We start from the raw sequence: 19033 nt of genomic DNA on the forward strand, positions 1-19033 counted from the left end.
ATTTGGTAATCATTCGTGGCAGGGAAAACTCCTCTAGTGTTCTAAATATGTATTTGGTAATCATTCATGGCAGGGAAAACTCCTCTAGTGTTCTAAATATGAATTTGGTAATCATTCGTGGCAGGGAAAACTCCTCTAGTGTTCTAAATATGTATTTGGTAATCATTCGTGGCTGGGAAAACTTCTCTAGTGTTCTAAATATGTATTAACTATAGAAAAAAATTTTATTTTCCTTGTTTTTGAAAAACTTTATTGTTCCAGCTGATACCTTTATCACCCTGGCCTGATTTTACGTATTTATGTTCCTATATGTATGATAAATTGTCATCGATGAGAATAATTGTGTTTTCTTACGTCAACAGTCAATGTGATGTGGTCACATGGAATTTTTATAAAACTACCGACAATTGATCATTTCTCATAATCATAAGTTATGACATTTTGAAAATAAGAAGTAATTCTTTTTCCCTTGATGAATAAAAATCCCGACTCAATCTCAAAATATCCAAACTACATTATACGAATTTAGTTGTTTGTTCCCCCAACCCTTCTCATGATAAAATTAGGTCAGGATTATATTTCATTATCTCAGTTAAAAGACAATAAAATGGGTGTTTTTCCACATAACAATTACTCATAATTTGCCTTAGTTAAATGACAATAAAACGTAGAGATTTACACAACATTTTTCAAAAGTTTTCCGGTTGGCGGCATTTTTACGCCTTTGAACATCAAAAACCAGGGTTTATTGATAATTTTATATTTATTATTTTACAAAAAATTACAAAAATTTTTAAACCGGCTTTTTTTTATTATACTATTTACTTCTTACTTTATCGAAACGTATTAACCTTTGCTTTGTCCATGCTGTAAACCATCTAGACTCTCTATAGTTCCCATCATCCGCCATTGCCATTTTAGGACGAATCATCAGTATCTGACCGTTATAGAAGACGACACGGGAATTGTACGTAACGTTACGGTGCATCACGGGCATACCAACATCCACCAGTATACCACGTGTAGAGGGAGAGGAGAGAAGATGAACCAGAACCTCCCAACAATGGAGAAGAGTGTCAGATTCATAGAAATGATCTTCACAACTATATCCAGACACTTCAAGCTCAGGGCCTGTTCTATATTTAGCTCCAGCTTCCTTGGCTAAATCTATACTTGTTAGAATTCTCTCTAGATTTCCTGTAAAATCCAGGGCCCATTGATTCAGGGTGCAGACAGCTACAACGACCTGAATAAAGAGTTATTAGCTAAAAAGTGCCATAACCGATCCACAACTAATTCAAGTAAAATAGTCTTGGCTTTTATATATAAGGGAAAACACGTCACCTAAACTTCATAATAAGCGACTCGTAAAACTACAGAAAAGAAGGCAATAATTGTCGAGGTTAGTTATGATTTCTAGATTTAAACAGATCTGCTTCCAAAGTTTATCATGCACGGATTAAAGTTTATTGTTTTTATTATGTTTCATACTAGGGGTGCTATGGAGATGACTCACCACAGAAATGCCTCAAAAAACGACCTCATAAAACTTATTTAAGGTCGTCTTCTCTCAATTAAGAAAAAATATTTTTCTAAAATTATTTATAGCATTAGTTTAGGATAGGTTAGGTTGCGCCGCAGGCTACGGAGGGGGCGGAGTGTTGCGGCTAGAACGGCCGAGCGCTGCTGCTAGGGGCTGTGCGCTGCGGCTAGGACAGACTAGGGGCCGAGCGCTGCAGCCATGGCTGTGAAACTCATTAGAAAATAGACTTTTCATTTTAAGTTGAGAGAAGACGTCATTAAATTAGATTTATGAGTCCATTATTTAAGGCATTTCCGTGGTGTGGCGTTTTCATAGCACAGTTTGATATGTGTATAATACAAAATTTGAAAGGTTACTTATTAAATTCCTCTTTTTAAGCCAAAACTGTAAAATTTGTGAAAAGAGAATAAAGAATCTGTCTAGCTCTATTAACAAAACCCCATTGAGACAAATAATTTAAACCAAATCTACCGTTCAGTGAAAAACCTTCAAAGATAAGTATTGACTCCAAATATTTTTGAAAAATTAGCTCAAAAAGATAATTTTTCTACTTGAGTCGCCCTTTTCTACATTTGATTAATAATACGACAAAAATTAAATAATTCCGATTGGTTCTGTAAAAATTAAACGTTATGTAATTATCATTTGACTTTAAGGTATAGAAACAATTGACTTGTTCCATTTTTTCGAGTTTCGTGGCCAAATTTTCTTTATTGTTTTTAGAACTAATATTACCTTGTGCCCCATTCTGAACTTCTGTAATTTTCCTGGTTTCCTTTTAATCCGTTTTAGGCAGATTTCGTCTTCTCCACGCCCTACTCTGCATACAACTAAACCATCCTGGTCTGAAAAATGTTTGATCAATAAATCTATCCAATAAATTCTCCTGCCCCGGGGGATTATAGACAATCTTAGCCAGTCTTGCCAATCACGAGATACAAAAAAATACAAATTTTCAACATGTTTGCTCAAATTCTTTAATAAATGTTCAATTTTAACAATTCTTGGAAGACGACATTTGTCACAGCACTACGTAATCGTATTAACGCAAGTATTTTCAACACAATAAATAGAAGTCTAGCTGGACAAGAAAAAATATTATTTTAAAAATATCAAAAATACATTACAATGATACTATGTGTAGAATCGGGAAGACGACATCTAGTGACAGCGCTATTAATAATATCATATCTCAATCAAATTTTAAAATCACAATAGCATATGGATTGTAAAACTGGAAGATCTTTTACCTTATTGAAAGACGATAATTATATCTTATAATACACCTCATTTATTTACATGGCAAAAAGATGCAAGGATTCGAAAGATGCAAAATCTAGAATAGATGGATCTTTTAAAATCTTATAGAATGATTGTTGGTCACAGCCCAATGCAAGATCAGACACGTTTTTAACCACATATCCAAAATTAAAGAAAACAATTAGATTTTATTGTGAATCTTCCAAAGTTTTGAAAACTCGTTCACAAACTCTGCAACCACGTGCTTGTTGCTGGTGATGATCACGTTCTCGTTGTTCCCTGTCACAGCGGTCTGGGTCCAGTTGAAGGACCCGTTGAGGAGGATGGATGAGTCTATGATGACGAACTTGTGATGCATGTGGTGCTCTTGCTTCCTTCCTCTCACAGGGACACCCAGCATCCTCAGCCTGTTCACCTGTGGTCAATATACGAAATCTTTTTTTTAAACTACAAAATCTAGCAATACAGTGGGACAGCTATACAACTATGGAATGTGAATATGAATATTAGACAGAAGCCCAAGGAAATTACGTGCGCCTGGCGCATTAAATTACAAGACAAAGAGAGCCTGTTCTAGCCGTGGCACTCGCCCCCCTAGCCTGTCCTAGCCGCGTCGCTCAGCCCCGGAAATTGTCTTATAGCCGCGTCGCTCAGCCCCGGAAATTGTCTTAACCTAACCCTAAAATATATACTAATCGCTCTCTTTTTGTAATTCACGCGGCAAGTGCAAGTAACTTCCTTGGGAAACTACCTGAATATTAACTAAGTCATGACTTTAAATAAGGGGGGGGGGGAAGGCAAGCCGCGCCCATATAGCCTACATCCCGCAATTTAATCACAAACCTTGAAGGTGGGGAGAAATTCAATCTTTACCAAAAAATAACGCAATTTTGCGTGCAATTCGGTTTTAATTATCTAAAATCATATAGATAGATGGATAGATAGATTTTGAAAATCTAAAACCGAACTGCACGCAAAACTGTGTTATTTCTAATAAATATAATTTCTCCCTTCCTTCAAAAAAATGTTTAGAGAAGAATAACATCATCAGACATGTACAAAATATTACATTTTCGGAGAAAATCGCAAGACATTTTGCCGGACGGTATTTGGCCGTGTGGCTAAGGAAGCGCTACGTCGCAAGTCTATGTTTGTGAATAAATTGCGGGATGGAGGCTATTACAGGTGCGGTTTGCCTTCCCCCCCCCCCTCTTTGAATAGTCCAATGAACATGAAACACAGCAGTTGTGCACTTTTACACAAACCCATTTCACTTAACAAGTTGATTTTCAGTTTGATGGGGCCACTGCGTGCAGGTAATGTAGATTTATAGATAAAGAAAAATCACCGAGTATTAAAGTTTATTTGTATTTGCAGTACACATTTGACGTCACCAAACATATTCATTTAGTACCATAACTATGGCTAATGAGAAACAAGCAAGGTTCTTTGGAACCAAGGTTCTTTGATTCCAAAATAAATATTCGCTTTAAATAGTAATCACTCCGTTTTTTCGTAGAAATTTGTATTAAAAGTTTAGTTGAAATTTTGAAAGAATTCTCTGTACGTTCTTCTTCTCTCTTTTGTCACATATTTTTCTTTGTTCATTTCGTGGACAAATCTTTCCGTTCTGTTTGTTTCTCAAAGACGTGGCTTGATCAGTATACAAAATCTATATATACACCTTGCTTGTCTGTATGGTTGTAACCAAGAAACGTCAAAACGGCTGAACTGATCGGGTCCAAATTTTGTGTGGGACCTCACAGACCCCAGGGAAGGATTATAGAAGCTCAGAATTGCAAAAACGTTGTCTCCAAAAATTTAGATTTTTAGTAAAATTTTGAAAATCCACGAAAAAAAATTGTTAATTAGTTACAATCTTTATAGGTTGTTTTATCGAAGAGAAAATCCTGAATAAAAATTGAGATAGGAGATGGGCGCAAAGCGCCCGGCCTGAAATAATAAAAAATAGTATAATGAAAAATTAGAAGTCAGATTTATCAAAAAAAAATTCCTACCTCACGTCCATTCTCCTGAATACTGACAAAATCCACAATAACTCGGATAATGATTCCTCGCCTCATGCAGCTCACCAGGACATTACCAAACTCAGGACAGGTAAATATATACAGGCAAACATCTACAGATACCTTCGCATTCCTAGCAAAAATTGGGAATCTTATAAAATTATTAACGAAATTGCAATAAGTTTAATATTTTGAAAATATGTATGAAAGGGACTGTAAGCGTAATTTCAAGTTACCCTCCATTCAAAGATGGCAATGCCCGATTCACAACGATACCCTTAAAAGCGTTTTCTGATCAAGTTCGAATAAGATATCAATGTTTATAATCTAGAAAACTAATTACCTTGTGTATTACTTGCAGAGTGACTTGCGCATTAGAAAAACGACAATATCTTCCACATTATTGCTCAGATAATGGTTTTTAAGGGTTTCGTTGTGAATCAGAAATTGCCATCTTTACATGGAGGGTCACTTGAAATTGCGCTTATATATAAAGCGTATCATTTTTTCATTCAGTCAGATAAAACAACAAAAAATGCGTTCTGATTTCTAAACCTCCCATCCCATATGTCTCAACAGAGAAAGGCATCGTTTTGGTTCATTAAACATTAAAATGCTCCACAAAAATCTGGAATTGTATCAAATTAAAAATGACATGGACCATAAGTTTGCTTTATTGCATTGTGCAACGTTTTACCTTTGCCTAATATATTAGTCTTATAACATATTTTTAGCGTCGGCTAATAACAAGACAAAGAATTGAAATCAACTAAATTTCTTTCTTTCTAAATACAACACAAGACCAACGGGTTTAAACAAGGTGGTTTATATCAAATGAATAAATATCAGCTGCCGTCTTGAGGGAACTCTACGGCAGACATTGAGGCGGAGAGTAAGACAACTTGTCCGCCACATATTTTTATTTTTGTTTTTAATTTAAACAATAATCTATAAATATATAGTTGATATCAGATGCAAATATTTTGACTTTCTATATTTCTTGTTCTTTATTTTCTTCTTGTTCATACATCTTCCATCATATTTAGGCTAATTTTGAAAAAAAAACAAGATATTTTGGGACATCTGAGCAGTTGCCATGCTCTTAGCTTAAAACCAGGTTGAGAGGCACCAGCTTTCCTATCTGAACTCTGTTTTGTTTCGTGTGTTCTTTATATCTGACCCATTGCTGATTTAGTTAATGGATTTATTGCTTACACCAGGAATGCTGACACAAAATTGATCAGGCTGCTTTCAGCATTATATTTCTTGACTGGGAAATTTTCTATGTTTTGAGCCCTCTCCAAGTAGTTCTTGTGACATCGAGTTGTGGAGCAGGAAGGAAAAAGATAAGTTTGGAGAGTATGAGGGATTTCAGTAGAAAATCTCTACTGCACCGCCGCGCTTATGCAAAATGGGGAGTTGGAATCCTTAAAGCCCCACCAGGTGGAATCTTCAATAGTAGCCCAGTCCTCACAGACGGCCGAGTAGAAAACCAGTATCATTGTGCATGGCTTGTATACTTATCAGGTTTCATACTTCTGTGTTCCTTCTTTCAGCTGAGATGATCAGCCACAGAAAGCTGAAAATGTAATTCTTGTTTCCTAGTGAGAGAGAGGGGAAGAGTGAGAGAGAACCCACTCCTTCACATGTTAAAATTCTATGTTTCGCTACTCCCCTGTAGAATTAGTCATGAACAATTCTACAATAAGCTCTTTCTAACTGTGAAGCCAGGATATACATTATACAATGGGCAGGTGCAAACCCTACCGAGAGCAGAAAACAACTGGCGTAAAACATTAGTCCAAAAAAAATGAAGAAGATTGGTTTTATCATAAAGATAAACCAGAATTGAAAATGGTCAATTTTTTAAAGTTAAAAAACATGCATATCTCGTTCATAAATCTATAAAAAAGAGTCACTTTAAAGGAATTGAGTTTTTGCCACAAACTATGATTTTCTAATCCCTATTTCTTTGCAACCCAATGTTGTATACCTTAGCTATTTCAAACTATAAATTATGATATACTAAACATTAAATAATCTATGGTCAAAATATCAAAGTTTTACACCATCAGATTGCAAAGATATAGAGATTATAAAATTGAGTTTGTTACAGTGACTCAAATCCTTAGGCGTATTAGTTCCTTTAACCTACCTGACGTAACCTAGAACCTTGGCCAGGTTGGAATCAGAATTAATTACCACTCCACCTCCCTAAACATAACACATGATGAGATTAATTCTTAAAAGGACTGTATGCGTAATTTCAAGTAACTCTCAATTTATTGACTGGCCCAAAAGTATTACCCAAAAAGCTTTGTCTGATCAAGAAAGCATGAGATAAAAATTATTTTTCTTTTTGAAAATTTATTGTTTTCAAATGTGGTCTCTCTGTACACTGTACAGTCACTTGCGGATTTTTTTGCTTCAGAAACAAACGGAGGAAATTTTAAAATTAAATACTTTTTAAGCTAGAAAAATGGTACTATCTTTTACATTATTGATAAGGTTTAAAAAGGGTAAGGGTGTGAATCGAGCACACCCCTCTTTATTGACGGTTACTTGAAATTACAATGACAGTCCCTTCAATATGTTCTTCTAAAACATCAAATGTCTACCTGAAAAAAATTCTCTACAAAATCTTGATTAAATGTTTTGGTGGTATCCACAGGAAAGAAGAGCACCTCATTTATCTCCTCTTCCTCCCTTCTACGGGAGTAAAAGAGGTAGGTTTGGTAAACAAGACTGGAGACAGCAACTGCTCCAGTCAACTTTATCGTCCAATCAAACAAATCTCTCATTGTTTGAATAATCCCAGCATAAGCGAAATTATGAAATCTGAAAAATTAATATCTTCAAATTTCAAACATACATGAATTGGATGATAATTCCAATTAAGTTTCAGTCAGTCTTTTTAACAGATGAAAAAAATGTCAGAAAACATAATAAACTTGATCACGGAGCATGTTTGCTCCAAAGTTTTTCAAACTCCTTGACGAAACAGGAGACGACCTTGGTGTTGTTGGAGATGACAACGTTCTCGTTGTTCCCCATCACAGCAGTCCCGGTCCAGTTGAAGGACCCGTTGATCAGGAGATCGGAGTCTACGATACAGAACTTGTGGTGCATCAGGAAGGGTTGCTTCTTACCACGCACAAAGACTCCTCCCTCGCGCATGTTTCTCAACTAAACAAATTCTAAGTCTCTAAAAAATAGAACGACAGCCCACTTAAAGGGACTATATATAAGCGTAATTTTATAAAATTTGATCATACTGTAGCCAGCCACCCTCCCCCCCTCCCTGATCTATTCTACAGTACTAGATGAGTATTCAGAGTGATATAAAGTATCCCTGATCTTATCTGAGGCAGTATGTGAGATCTCGGAGTTATACAAAAACCAGAAGCTTGATTTTACCAGACACCCTAGGGGGCTGATCTTAGAGCTAGATTTTACTTCACGCCCTGAGAACCTGATCCTATTTGAGGCACTATATAATATATATGATACAAACTCAAAAGTTGATTTTACCAGGGTCTGCTCTTAGTACAATGAGTTCTGGAGTTAAATAAAACCTAGAGCTTGATTTCACATAAAACCCTGAGCGCTTGATCTAAAGTACTTTCAGTTCTCGAAGCGATTAAAAACCTTTAGAGCTAGATTTCGCTTGACACCCTGAGCGCTTGATCTAAAGTTCTTTGAGAACTCTGAGAGATAAAAACCTTAAAACAGCCACCCTGATTGTATGAGTTCTTGGAGTTAAATAAAACCTAGAACTAAATTTTGAATTGAAACCCTGAGCGCTTGATCTAAGAGAATATGAGTTCTCGGAGTGATACAGACCCAAAAGCTTGATTTTAACACACAACCTCCCGGTCTGATCTTAGTACAATGAAATCTTGGAGATAAATAAAACCTAGATCTAGATTTTGCATGAAATACGATCTCAAGGAATACGAGTTCTCGGAGTGATACAAAAACCGAAGAGATAGAAATTACCTGGCACCCTGAGTTTCCAATATTACTGTAGTCAAGGATCAAACGAACTTTACAACCACGTTTCCTGCACTCTAATATCTCCCTGGCTTCCACAAATCAAACGTAAAGCGAACTAATAATATTTAGATAACCAAGCCAAAACACAGTTTCAACGGAATGGACAAGTTTGAGAGTTATGAGAGCATAAAAATAAAAATATCATAGCTGTTGACGATCAACATTATTTTTTTTTCAGGCGCTTAAAGAATACAAATACTAGGAGGGAAGGTGGGGTGGAGGTATTCGTTAAAAAAATTGTTAAATATATGTAAGATGTTCGAATTTTTATCTCTGCTCTGCCGGATTGAGATTTTCATGCAAAAAAAAATCGAGAATAAAAATAACAACGACAAGTGTTAATGATGTGGCAAACGACAACATAGTAACATTTTTATCTCCTACAATACCTTCTTTGAAATATATAAAGCCGAAAAGTTTTTGAAGAAAAAATATATTATTTTTGAAATGTTCCTTGCAAACTCTCTGCAGGTAAATATCATTAAACAGAGATCAATACTCCTTTCTGCCGATCTAAAAACATTGAAATATTAAAAATAGATCTTTTGCTGATCATAATACAGAGATCAATACTCTTTTCAGCCGATCTCTAAATACAGATAAATATAAAAATTGATCTTTTGCATATCACTGCTTTTAAGTTGATTAATATACTAACAATTGATCTTTTTATGAACGTTATAAAATGATCATTTCCCTTTTCAGTTGATATAGAACATTAAAATTTAACAAATAATCTTTTGCTGATCATTATACAGAGATCAATACTCTTTTCAGCCGAACTGATACATTAAAATATTAACAATTGATCTTTTGCTGATCATTATACAGAGATCAATACTCTTTTCAGCCGATCTAATACATTAAAATATTAACAGTTGTTTTTTAATGATCATTAATATACAGAGATCAAAACTCTTTTCAGCCGATTTAATATATTAAAATATTAACAATTGATCTTTAAAGGATCATTATACAGAGATCAAAACTATTTTTAGCCGAACTAAAACATTAAAATATTAGCAATTGTTCTTTTGCTAATCTAAAAACATTAAAATGTAAAAAATTGATCCTTTCCTGACCTAAAGACATGAAAATATAAGCAAACAATTTTTATCTTTTGCTCCTGAAAACCAAAATATCTCCGCCTTGACGCAAATATATTTCAGGATTTTTCCAATTACCCCATCTAAAATGTACAAGTCTAGTGCTACAAAAAAACAAGCTAGTTGTAGATTTAAAACAATTGCGACGCTTCAAAGTCTACCCGGTCTTAAAAATAGGTGCCCAATTTTCCTAGATGTCTGCATCTCTGTGATTTGACCTAATATGACTTAGTAGACGAGCCAAGCTTGATTCTTCATCTAGACTCAGATCAGTAATCGTCTAGAAAAAAAAATTTACATTTTGAAATTTTTTGAAACTGAATTTGATTCATTGGAGTTTTAATGTAAAAACATACTTAAAGCAAAACTATGTAAATATCGTACCAAACCAAACCAACGTTCCTTTTTAATTTGCAATGAAATGTCATTTAGTTTCGTTTTAATTGATTTATTAATTATACAATACAAAAAGAAACCATGATTGTTTTTGCATATAAGAAAACATGAAGTAAATTCAACTTAATAAAGGGAATGCTCCCGAATAAATTACAGGGGTGTGTTGTATAATGAAAAAATTAACAAATATCCGTATAAGACATCATTCACAGTTGTTTACCTTGAATATTTCTCTACTTCTGTATTTTGCTTCATTTATGGGGTTTTACCTTGAATATTTCTCTACTTCTGTACTTAACTTCATTTATGGGTTTTTACCTTGAATATTTCTCTACTTCTGTACTTAACTTCATTTATGGGGTTTTACCTTGAATATTTCTCTACTTCTGTACTTTGCTTCATTTATGGGTTTTTACTTTTAATATTTCTGTACTTTGCTTCTTTTATAGGTTTATACCTTGAATATTTTGTCTCCGATCTGTTGTTTATCGAAGGTATCTATCGTGTGATCTGGGAAGAACAGAACCTCGTTTATCTCCTTCCTCTTTTTCCTCATTATTCTGATTAGGATTAAAGGGACTGTAAGCGTAATTTCAAAGGACCCTCCATGCAAAGATGGGAATGCCCCATTCACAACAGTATTCATAAAAGTATTTTCTGATCAAGTATGAATTAGATATCAATGTTTGTGTTTCTTTACTTTTTAACTTTTCGTTTTGTGGTTTCTCTGGGAAAATGACTTGCACATTTCTTCTTTTTAAGAAGCAACGGACAAACTAATAGTAATAAATACATTTCGAGTCAGAAAAACGACTGTTTCTTCCACATTTTTAGTCAGAATAAGCTTTCAAGGGCACCGTTGTAAATAGGACTTAGGAATTAGTTAATCTTATTTTCTCTCTTTTTCTCCATTAACCTGATTAGGATTAAGGATGAGTAAACCAATTCTCTCTTTTTTATTTATTTTTCAGATTAGGATTTAGAAATTGTTTATCTCATTCTCTCTCTCTTTCTTCATTTACCTGATTAGGATTAAGGATTAACTAATCTCAATCTTTCTTTCTTCATTATTCTGATTAGGATTAGTTTCTCTCATTAAAATTAAATCTTTACCTTTCAACTTCCCGTAAATAAATGATTTTAAAAAGGCAAATATCATATTTCCTAGAAAGTTGGCTACGCCCCTCTGACTCCCTCCCCACTGCACTGTGTACGACCTTCAGTTTAGTGGCTTTAATATCTGGAATGTCCTCCTATACCTGGAGTAAACGTAGTATCCGACTACAGCTGTAGCGGTCAACCCAACCAGTTCCTGACTCCCTAACATAGTGTATCTGTAAATAAGAAAAGACGAGGTAATTTAGGACTTATTGTATTTTACTGAACACAAAAAATCGTGGATTTATTTGATAACATTTTTCAACACTAAAAGTAAATTATAATTTATTAAAATATAGGATGTCAAACCAAACAAGAAAAGTAAGAGAATGAATTTCAGAAGTTTCTGTCATGCTATTTATTGCTTGAACATGCAGCTTTCAAAATATTAAACGTAATTCAAGTGACCCTCAATGCAAAGATGACAATGAACGATTCACACTGGTACCCTTGAAACCTTTATCTGATCAATAATGTTCACGATATTGTCGTTTTTCTAGGTTTTAAAGTGTTCAATTCTGATCATTTCAATATGTTTCCCTACAGTAGAAATAAGTCACTTTTGTCGAGAAGCCACAATAGAAAATAATCAGCTTTCAAAATTATTATTATTATCCAATTCATAAGTGATCAGACAAAGCTTGATACCGTTATAAATCGGGAAAAATAATTTAAAGTCAGCACACACAAGATATTGTAATATTGTATTATTTTCTGCTTGCGCAATCACATAAAAAAGATTACATTTTAAACTGTTAACATGTTGGGACACCGTACCCTGTCCGTATTTGACACACTGATAATAATAATGCAAAGGGTTATTAGTAAATTCCTCACATGTAAGTGAATGAAGGCATGACAATACAGCTACAGGGTTAAACAAAAATTTTAAATGGTTTTCCTAATATTGATCCTCTTACTCACATTCTTCCATTTTTTTTGTTTAGAAACCCTATAAATACAGATTTCTGACTTCCCTGAGCTACAAAAAAGTTCTGACGACTTTTTTTATAATAAAAATAAAAATCACAATAACAGTTATAAATATAATCACACAAAAACTGTTTTTTCTTTTGGTTCTTCATTTTGTGGATTTAACTTTCTGGTATCCTTGTGAAGTATCGGCTGTATTGTGAACACTACTCGATGATCAAAGAATTCCTCGAGCATTTTCTCAACTTCTCGAGCTATTTGACGAATCTTTTTTCCATGCGTACCTAAAATTGTTAGAGCTGAGAAATATCAAAGTCTTCGGGCATGCCCGATTCCCGATCGATAATGTGGAATATCGTCGTTTTTCTGGATTAAATAGGGTTTCAATCTGATCATTTCTAAATTGTTTCTGAAGCGAGAACCCACAAGTGAAAATAAACAGCTTTGAAAAACAAAAACATGGACGATATCAAATTCATACTTGATCAGAAAAAGTTTTAAATGTTACTGTTGTGAATCGGACATGCCACTCTCTCAATATATGATCACTTAAATAACAGTCCTATTACCCAATTAACCGATTTACAACTTTAAAACCAAACAGACCAATTCACAAATTTACAAATCAAATATACCAAATTAACCAATTTACAAATGTACAAATTTACAAACCAAATTAACCAATTTACAAATTTACAAACCAAATTAACCAATTTACAAATTTACAAACCAGATTAACCAATTTACAAATTTACAAACCAAATTAACCAATTTACAAATTTACAAACCAAATTAACCAATTTACCTATCAGATTGGATGACTGGCGACTGTTCCTGGTTTGAATGGACACGCATATTCTCAAAACTGATTTCTCTTCATCAAACTAAAACAAGATTAGGATTGATAGTGCTAGGTTTACTTGCAAGAAATCTAGAGGTTTTCCTGCCATAGGATAGGACTAAGAGTTCTAGGTTTACCTGCCAGAGTTCTAGAATAGGACTAAGAGTTCTAGGTTTACCTGCCAGAGTTCTAGGATAGGACTAAGAGTTCTAGGTTTACCTGCCAGAATTCTAGAGGTTTACCTGCCAGAGTTCTAGAATAGGACTAAGAGTCCTAAGTCTACCTGCTGCCAGAGTTCTAGAATAGGACTAAGAGTTCTAGATTTACCTGCCAGAATTCTAAAGGTTTACCTGCCAGAGTTCTAGGATAGGACTAACAGTTCTAGGTTAATACCAGAGTTCTAGGATAGAACTAGAGTTTTAAAGATTTACAAACCCGAGTTCTAGGAAGAACTGAGAGTTCTAGGTTACCTGCCAGAGTTCTAGGATAGGACTGAGAGCTCTAGGAATATCTCCCTCTAGATTGTTTAATAGTTTACTCTTGACTATATCTAGAACTGCTTGTCTAGGATCTACATCTAGGAGAATATTTGAGGAGAATCTGTGTGAACCTGAACAATACAGAATATAAATCAGAGAGAATCAGGAATATGATCTGAAGTTATCTGGTGTGTGTACCCAGGTACTGTTTAGATGGAGGGGGGTTTAAATGATTTGTAAGTCTCAATCTCCTTAAGTTTAAATTTGACATATTTCATTCTCCCATAATACTTATCATAAATTCAAATTAATATAAAAAAACAAAATATTAAATTAGAAATATTCTTACCAGCCTTAGCCGAGTCTAAAAGATAGTCTCTCAAATCTTTTACACCATCTCCTTTTAACGCAGAGATAGAAAATACATCCCTAAAAACACTAAATTAATTTGTTTTAATGGCATAATTTTAAGTTGCTCTCTCTCCATCGATTACCCCGAATCTTTCAATATTTCAGTGGTTCATCTAGGTTTTCAACTGGGTGAACATTGTACACCCATAACATCCCCAAAACATTAGACACCAAAAATCTGCCACAAATATTATCTAAAACCATAAAATCTGCCACATAAAGTAAATTAGTCCATAAAATTTAACACAAAAAGCACTTTAAAGTTGTACACCTGCCACAAAATCTAATGAACCCATGCAGTATTTATAATAAAGTTTTCTTTGTTCTTCAGATTCAAAATCAAGGAGCAATTACAAATAAACGAATTTCTAAAAGGGATTGTTTCTATATTTAAAATCAAGTTTATAATGTGCTTCAAAAATAATAATCTCCGACCGCGGCGAAAAGGAGCAAACAAGTTGCTTATGGAAAATGGTGATCAGATACAGGTTTTTTAAATGATACAGTTGTAAATCTATAATTTCATTAAAGATTGACATTAAACAATCCTTTTTAAATCCAAAACATTATTTTTTTTATCCCGACCTGAACCCCGGCCAGCCCAGCAGTCCTTGTACTAGTTCCAGAGCTCTCTCATCCTCTACCATCCCGTCCTTGGCCTCGTTGATTATACTCTCCATTGACCTCCTCTCAACCTCCATCCTCTCCTCCTCCGCACACAGCAGAGACCTCCGTTTCTTGTGCTTCAAGTAGGACTCAACACTCCACTGTAATAGATGTTAGATACAGGGTGTCCCACAAAACATTAAAATTAAGATGAGACTTAAAGATCGTCTTTGATCTTTGAAATAATTTGCGACATTCACTCGTCAATCTTTTTTATTGTCATGTGTTTATAAAGGTTGACGCATGACATATAAGTCGGTTTTATAAAAATAAAATACTCACTTTTGGATCAGTTTTAGATATTTTAATCTCTCCAGATTCATTATCCAGCCGGTTACAGGTCAGTTTACGGATTAAATCAAATATTCTTCTAGATCTAAACAGAATTATTGTAATTTTCATTTTATTTTTCATTCAAAGCACCTTTTGTTAACTGAGCTGGGAGCTTTTGGGTTGGATATTTATAATCTCTATATCCAGTCCACTCTAGGGACTTTTAATATGAGGATAAATGCATTAACTCCTCATTTCAGTCATCTCTTCAGTATACGATTACCGTGCGGGATATCGAATAGAGATTAAATTAATCTGCAGATTAACAAAAGATCATCAAACATTGAGCTCGATATCCACAATAAAAGAGTTCCACGCTCAGAAATCATAAAATTGTCCTGCAGCGTTATGACATAATTTAATAAATCCAAGCTAGCCAAACCCTGTTGTTTTTGTTGAAAACTAAGAGAATAATACTTGATCCAGAGCTGTGCGATAAGCACTTATGCATTTTAGCTCTAGGCGTTTATGCAATTACGCCCTTATCAATAATTTTTGCTGATTTTTAAAGTTTTTTCTCTCGTTTTTCTTTTATTGAATATATTATCTTTGCTAAAATAAAAGGGCGACCAAGCCACTTTACAAATTCATAAATCCATAATTTTTGCAGATTTACTAAAAGTTTATCTCTATTTCTTCTTTCATGGAATATTTGAAATCACGTTTGTTATTTTATCTGTAACTATAGAGGGAGAACAAGCCACTCTATACCTTTAATTATATTTTGAGTGTATAAGTGTTCTTTTGTTTTTACTAAAGTATTTGAGAAGAATAATTTAATAAAACAAAAGCCCAAAAAAATAACAAGTTTCCCATCTTTGAATTAAGAACACAAAAAAATAATGAAATAAGATATTTCAAAAAGTTATTTCAATACAATTTTCAATTTGCATAGACTGTGTAAATACTTAAATACTTTAAATTACTGAATGTAACCGGCCATTCTGGAGGGTAACATTAGTAAGATTATACAGTAAAATTCAAAGCATAAAAAATAATGATAAAGGAATAAAAAAATCTTACTCTGGCATTGAATCTATTTTGTTAAGAACAAGAATGCAAGGAACTCTATGTTGGTATTTACACAACAATCTTAATATATAAAATTTTAACTCAGTGAATCAGAAAAATATCTGTAAGTACAGTAGGACCCATAAATCTATGGAATAGGAAACGACATTTCCGCAATCTTTGTTTATTTGATGTTATCATAAAGCAAATAGTTTTAAGACTGAGAGTTCTAGGTTTATACCCGAAAATATCAATTCTCTCAGCTAGACAGCTCATCTAATGTTTGTGTGCAGTGGGGAGGTGACTTCTGTCACTGGCCTAGACCTCGATGTCTCGATCACACTAGACTTATGTCATAATCGGATATACATTAATTTCCACCCTTTGGTGGTTATTTTTGATGGGGTCTCTGCCTTGATTTCCTTCTATAAATGACGCTCTTCTCAGGCCGTTCCTTCCATAAACTACATTGGTCGAAATCTTGACGTCTCCTATATTGGCGTCAAATGTACGGAGAAATATCTATCTATCAGATAAGAATTAAGCATGAGACATCTAGCGGCCAACATATCGTCCCCTAAAGTACGTGAAATACACGACCACTTTCTATGGAGAAAACGGGCTCTGCCGGAGTTCTCAACTCCATGGCTAGTAACAGCGGATTCCTTTCAGTTTTTTACAATTTGCCGAGCGAAGAGGAGCTAACGCTGAATTTAAACAGTACTATGTGAGTGTTATTACGTGTTCATGATGGATTCTGGAAGATTGCTTCTGCTCTCGCACCTTACCGTCTTAGTTTTGGCGAGTGCAGACTTTCTTGCCGTTTTCTTTTTTTAAAAATCTTTTTAAATCTTCCAAAATCCACAAACCCTGAGCTACCGCCATAGTATTTTTAGCTAGCTTTTGTTACTGTAGAGCTCGTAGATTGATAGAATTAATATTTTTTACGTAATGTCCTCAAAATCTCTAAAATGGAGTAAATTAGTGAAATGAGTCTGTGAGTGTGTACACTACACAACCTATTGTGAATTTGTGCTTCATGTTCATTAAACTGTTTAAAACTATAACTTTGGTTTAATATTCGACAGTTGCATAGGTCTCACTGTATTTGAAAACGATTAATCTCATAATTGTTCAACAGAAGAGTTATTGATGAAATATAATGATATTAATGAAAAAGCTATGTATTCATGAGAAAAAGAGTTAATTTTTTAATATTTTCCTTAGAACTTTTTTATCAATTCCTTCTCTAACGTATCTGTTGGAGACATCGTGCAGCACTGATGGTAAATAATATTATTCTCATCATTTAAAGCGAAAAAAATCTTAAAAGACAAAATTATCATTTTAGTAATAATAAAACTTTGAATAATCAAAAACATTTTAAATATAATAAAGCATAACAAATTTGATTTTTAGAAATGGTACATTTGATAAAAAATTAAAAAAGCACACAATTCTATTATTTAATCCCTAAAAGCAAATCTGCTTCTTGACAAGATAGTTCTGGATCCTTGAGAAGAGAATCCTCGAGTTTAAACCTCCTCGCCTCCTCCTCATCCACTACTCCAGGTGTATCCAGGAACACAAGCTGAGTTGATCCTTGGGTTAGAACTGCTCGAGCATTCCTCCGTGTTGTGTTGTTTTTGCAGGACGGAGGACAAACCTGAATATAAACATTAGATAAGGACAAGATGCAGAGAGGCATACCAATGAGGGGGGGGGGGGGCACCTTACCTTCTATAAAAAGATTGAAGTGGGGATAAATGGTGGAAATTACTCGACTTTGTCAACGATTTCTACCTCTAGGATTTCATAATGGGGTAGGAGATTATATAAATATAATGAAGACGCGTTTTGATTTGAATTTGGGTTTATATTAAGCTTTTAAACAGCATAGATACACAAAACCGTGAGAGCAAAGAGAAGCAGTCGATTTGAAAGGCTTCTCTTTAGTACTTGTAACCACAAATTCAAAAGAAATCCCGGATGGAAGAAATTCAATTTTTAGGGAAAAAAATTTTGTTCAAAAAAGGATATTTTAGAAAAAATAACCTGTTTTCCCATTAATCGGTTGATGAGTGTACTTTTCCCACTGTTCGGAATTCCCAAGATGGAAATATTTAAAAATTTCCCGTCCGTCCTGACGTCGTTGTTCTCCAGGTAATGTTTATGCTTGACAGGGTTGGTGTTGGAGTTCCCTATCTCCGGGAGGGAATTGAAGTTCTCCAGCTCATCAATACTTTTCCCACTACTCGGAGAATATAACAAAAATGTTCTTCTCGGCAGATAAAACAGCTGAACTATATTTTTCCGCAGCATGTTTCTGTAATTGTAAATTTATGTTTCCGTTCTGAAAATTTATAAATATATCACATATATCGGAGTGCAGGGGTAACATAATACAACATAATAAAATATAATAAAACATGTTCAATACACGAATAAAATATCTATAAATGCCTTCTGAAGTTTACGACAAAGGAAGCCAGAAATTCCTGTAAATTTTGCATTATAAAAATAATACTGCATGAAAAATATCTTATTCTTTTTCATATAAATGAATTGATTGCAAATATTCAAATGAATATCCTAAAAAATTATTTTAAGCAGCATATTGCCCTGACCAATTCTTAAATAAAAAATCAGTATTAAAGGGACTGTAGACGTAATTTCAAGTGATCCTCTTAAAACGTGTCAAGTTCTGACAATTTAATTCATTGTCTCTAAAGCATAAAACATGCAAAGCACTTTATAAGAGGGAGAACAAATTCCGGGAGAATAATTGGAAATTGTTCAAGTTTCCGAGAGAA

At 34.0% G+C, this 19033-nt stretch overlaps 4 protein-coding genes across 5 annotated transcripts in view; all 4 read right to left on the reverse strand.

Moving 5' to 3' along the window:
• The window catches only part of LOC111697392 (glutamine-dependent NAD(+) synthetase), a 7954-nt gene extending 5567 nt beyond the window's left edge, over positions 1-2387 (reverse strand). Inside the window, exons 1-3 of the mRNA XM_023467398.1 lie at positions 2279-2387; positions 852-1246; positions 67-143 (exon numbers count right to left, since the gene is read on the reverse strand). Coding sequence (XP_023323166.1) covers positions 67-143; positions 852-1246; positions 2279-2290 — 484 coding nt within the window. The 5' untranslated portion in view covers positions 2291-2387. The remainder of the gene's footprint in view (positions 1-66; positions 144-851; positions 1247-2278) is intronic.
• On the reverse strand, positions 2388-7695 carry LOC111697390 (mitochondrial cardiolipin hydrolase). Of its 2 annotated transcripts, none has more exons than XM_023467396.1 (4): positions 7449-7695; positions 6986-7044; positions 4822-4963; positions 2388-3210 (listed from the first exon to the last, which is right to left on the reverse strand). In XM_023467396.1, the coding sequence occupies exons 1-4, from the start codon at positions 7629-7631 to the stop codon at positions 2992-2994; spliced, it is 603 nt and encodes a 200-aa protein (XP_023323164.1). In that variant the 5' UTR covers positions 7632-7695; the 3' UTR covers positions 2388-2991. The 2 variants fall into 2 exon arrangements, with proteins under 2 accessions (XP_023323164.1, XP_023323163.1); XM_023467395.1 differs by having other exon boundaries at positions 2388-3218.
• On the reverse strand, positions 7668-12000 carry LOC111697391 (mitochondrial cardiolipin hydrolase). The gene is made up of 6 exons (XM_023467397.1): positions 11648-12000; positions 10846-10948; positions 10211-10272; positions 9340-9399; positions 8830-8911; positions 7668-8016 (listed from the first exon to the last, which is right to left on the reverse strand). Exons 1-6 carry the CDS (start codon positions 11713-11715, stop codon positions 7786-7788), a joined length of 606 nt encoding a protein of 201 aa, XP_023323165.1. The 5' UTR covers positions 11716-12000; the 3' UTR covers positions 7668-7785.
• Positions 12001-12194: 194 nt separating this feature from the next.
• On the reverse strand, positions 12195-18783 carry LOC111697389 (GTPase Era, mitochondrial). The gene is made up of 10 exons (XM_023467392.1): positions 18276-18783; positions 17694-17886; positions 17443-17500; positions 16233-16301; positions 15159-15252; positions 14796-14977; positions 14149-14228; positions 13791-13930; positions 13285-13363; positions 12195-12763 (listed from the first exon to the last, which is right to left on the reverse strand). The coding sequence occupies exons 1-10, from the start codon at positions 18540-18542 to the stop codon at positions 12597-12599; spliced, it is 1329 nt and encodes a 442-aa protein (XP_023323160.1). The 5' UTR covers positions 18543-18783; the 3' UTR covers positions 12195-12596.
• Positions 18784-19033: the final 250 nt, after the last annotated feature.

This window comes from Eurytemora carolleeae, unplaced genomic scaffold, assembly GCF_000591075.1.
Source record: "Eurytemora carolleeae unplaced genomic scaffold, Eaff_2.0 scaffold290, whole genome shotgun sequence".
Lineage (NCBI taxonomy): Eukaryota > Metazoa > Arthropoda > Copepoda > Calanoida > Temoridae > Eurytemora > Eurytemora carolleeae.

Excerpts from the sequence above, each read along its gene's own strand:
- LOC111697391 (XM_023467397.1), bottom strand. The coding sequence starts at position 11,715 with ATGTTAGGGAGTCAGGAACTGGTTGGGTTGACCGCTACAGCTGTAGTC. Across the intron at positions 10,949-11,647 it reads GGATACTACGTTTACTCCAG|AATAATGAGGAAAAAGAGGA; the intron begins GTATAGGAGGAC and ends AATCCTAATCAG. Across the intron at positions 8,912-9,339 it reads ACCTGCAGAGAGTTTGCAAG|GGAGATATTAGAGTGCAGGA; the intron begins GAACATTTCAAA and ends TGTGGAAGCCAG.
- LOC111697390 (XM_023467395.1), bottom strand. The coding sequence starts at position 7,631 with ATGAGAGATTTGTTTGATTGGACGATAAAGTTGACTGGAGCAGTTGCT. Across the intron at positions 4,964-6,985 it reads AAGGTTCTAGGTTACGTCAG|GAATGCGAAGGTATCTGTAG; the intron begins GTAGGTTAAAGG and ends AATTTTTGCTAG. Across the intron at positions 3,219-4,821 it reads TTCAGGAGAATGGACGTGAG|GTGAACAGGCTGAGGATGCT; the intron begins GTAGGAATTTTT and ends TATTGACCACAG.
- LOC111697389 (XM_023467392.1), bottom strand. The coding sequence starts at position 18,542 with ATGCTGCGGAAAAATATAGTTCAGCTGTTTTATCTGCCGAGAAGAACA. Across the intron at positions 14,978-15,158 it reads TATCTAAAACTGATCCAAAA|TGGAGTGTTGAGTCCTACTT; the intron begins GTGAGTATTTTA and ends CATCTATTACAG. Across the intron at positions 13,364-13,790 it reads CTATCCTAGAACTCTGGCAG|TTTGATGAAGAGAAATCAGT; the intron begins GTAACCTAGAAC and ends ATCTTGTTTTAG.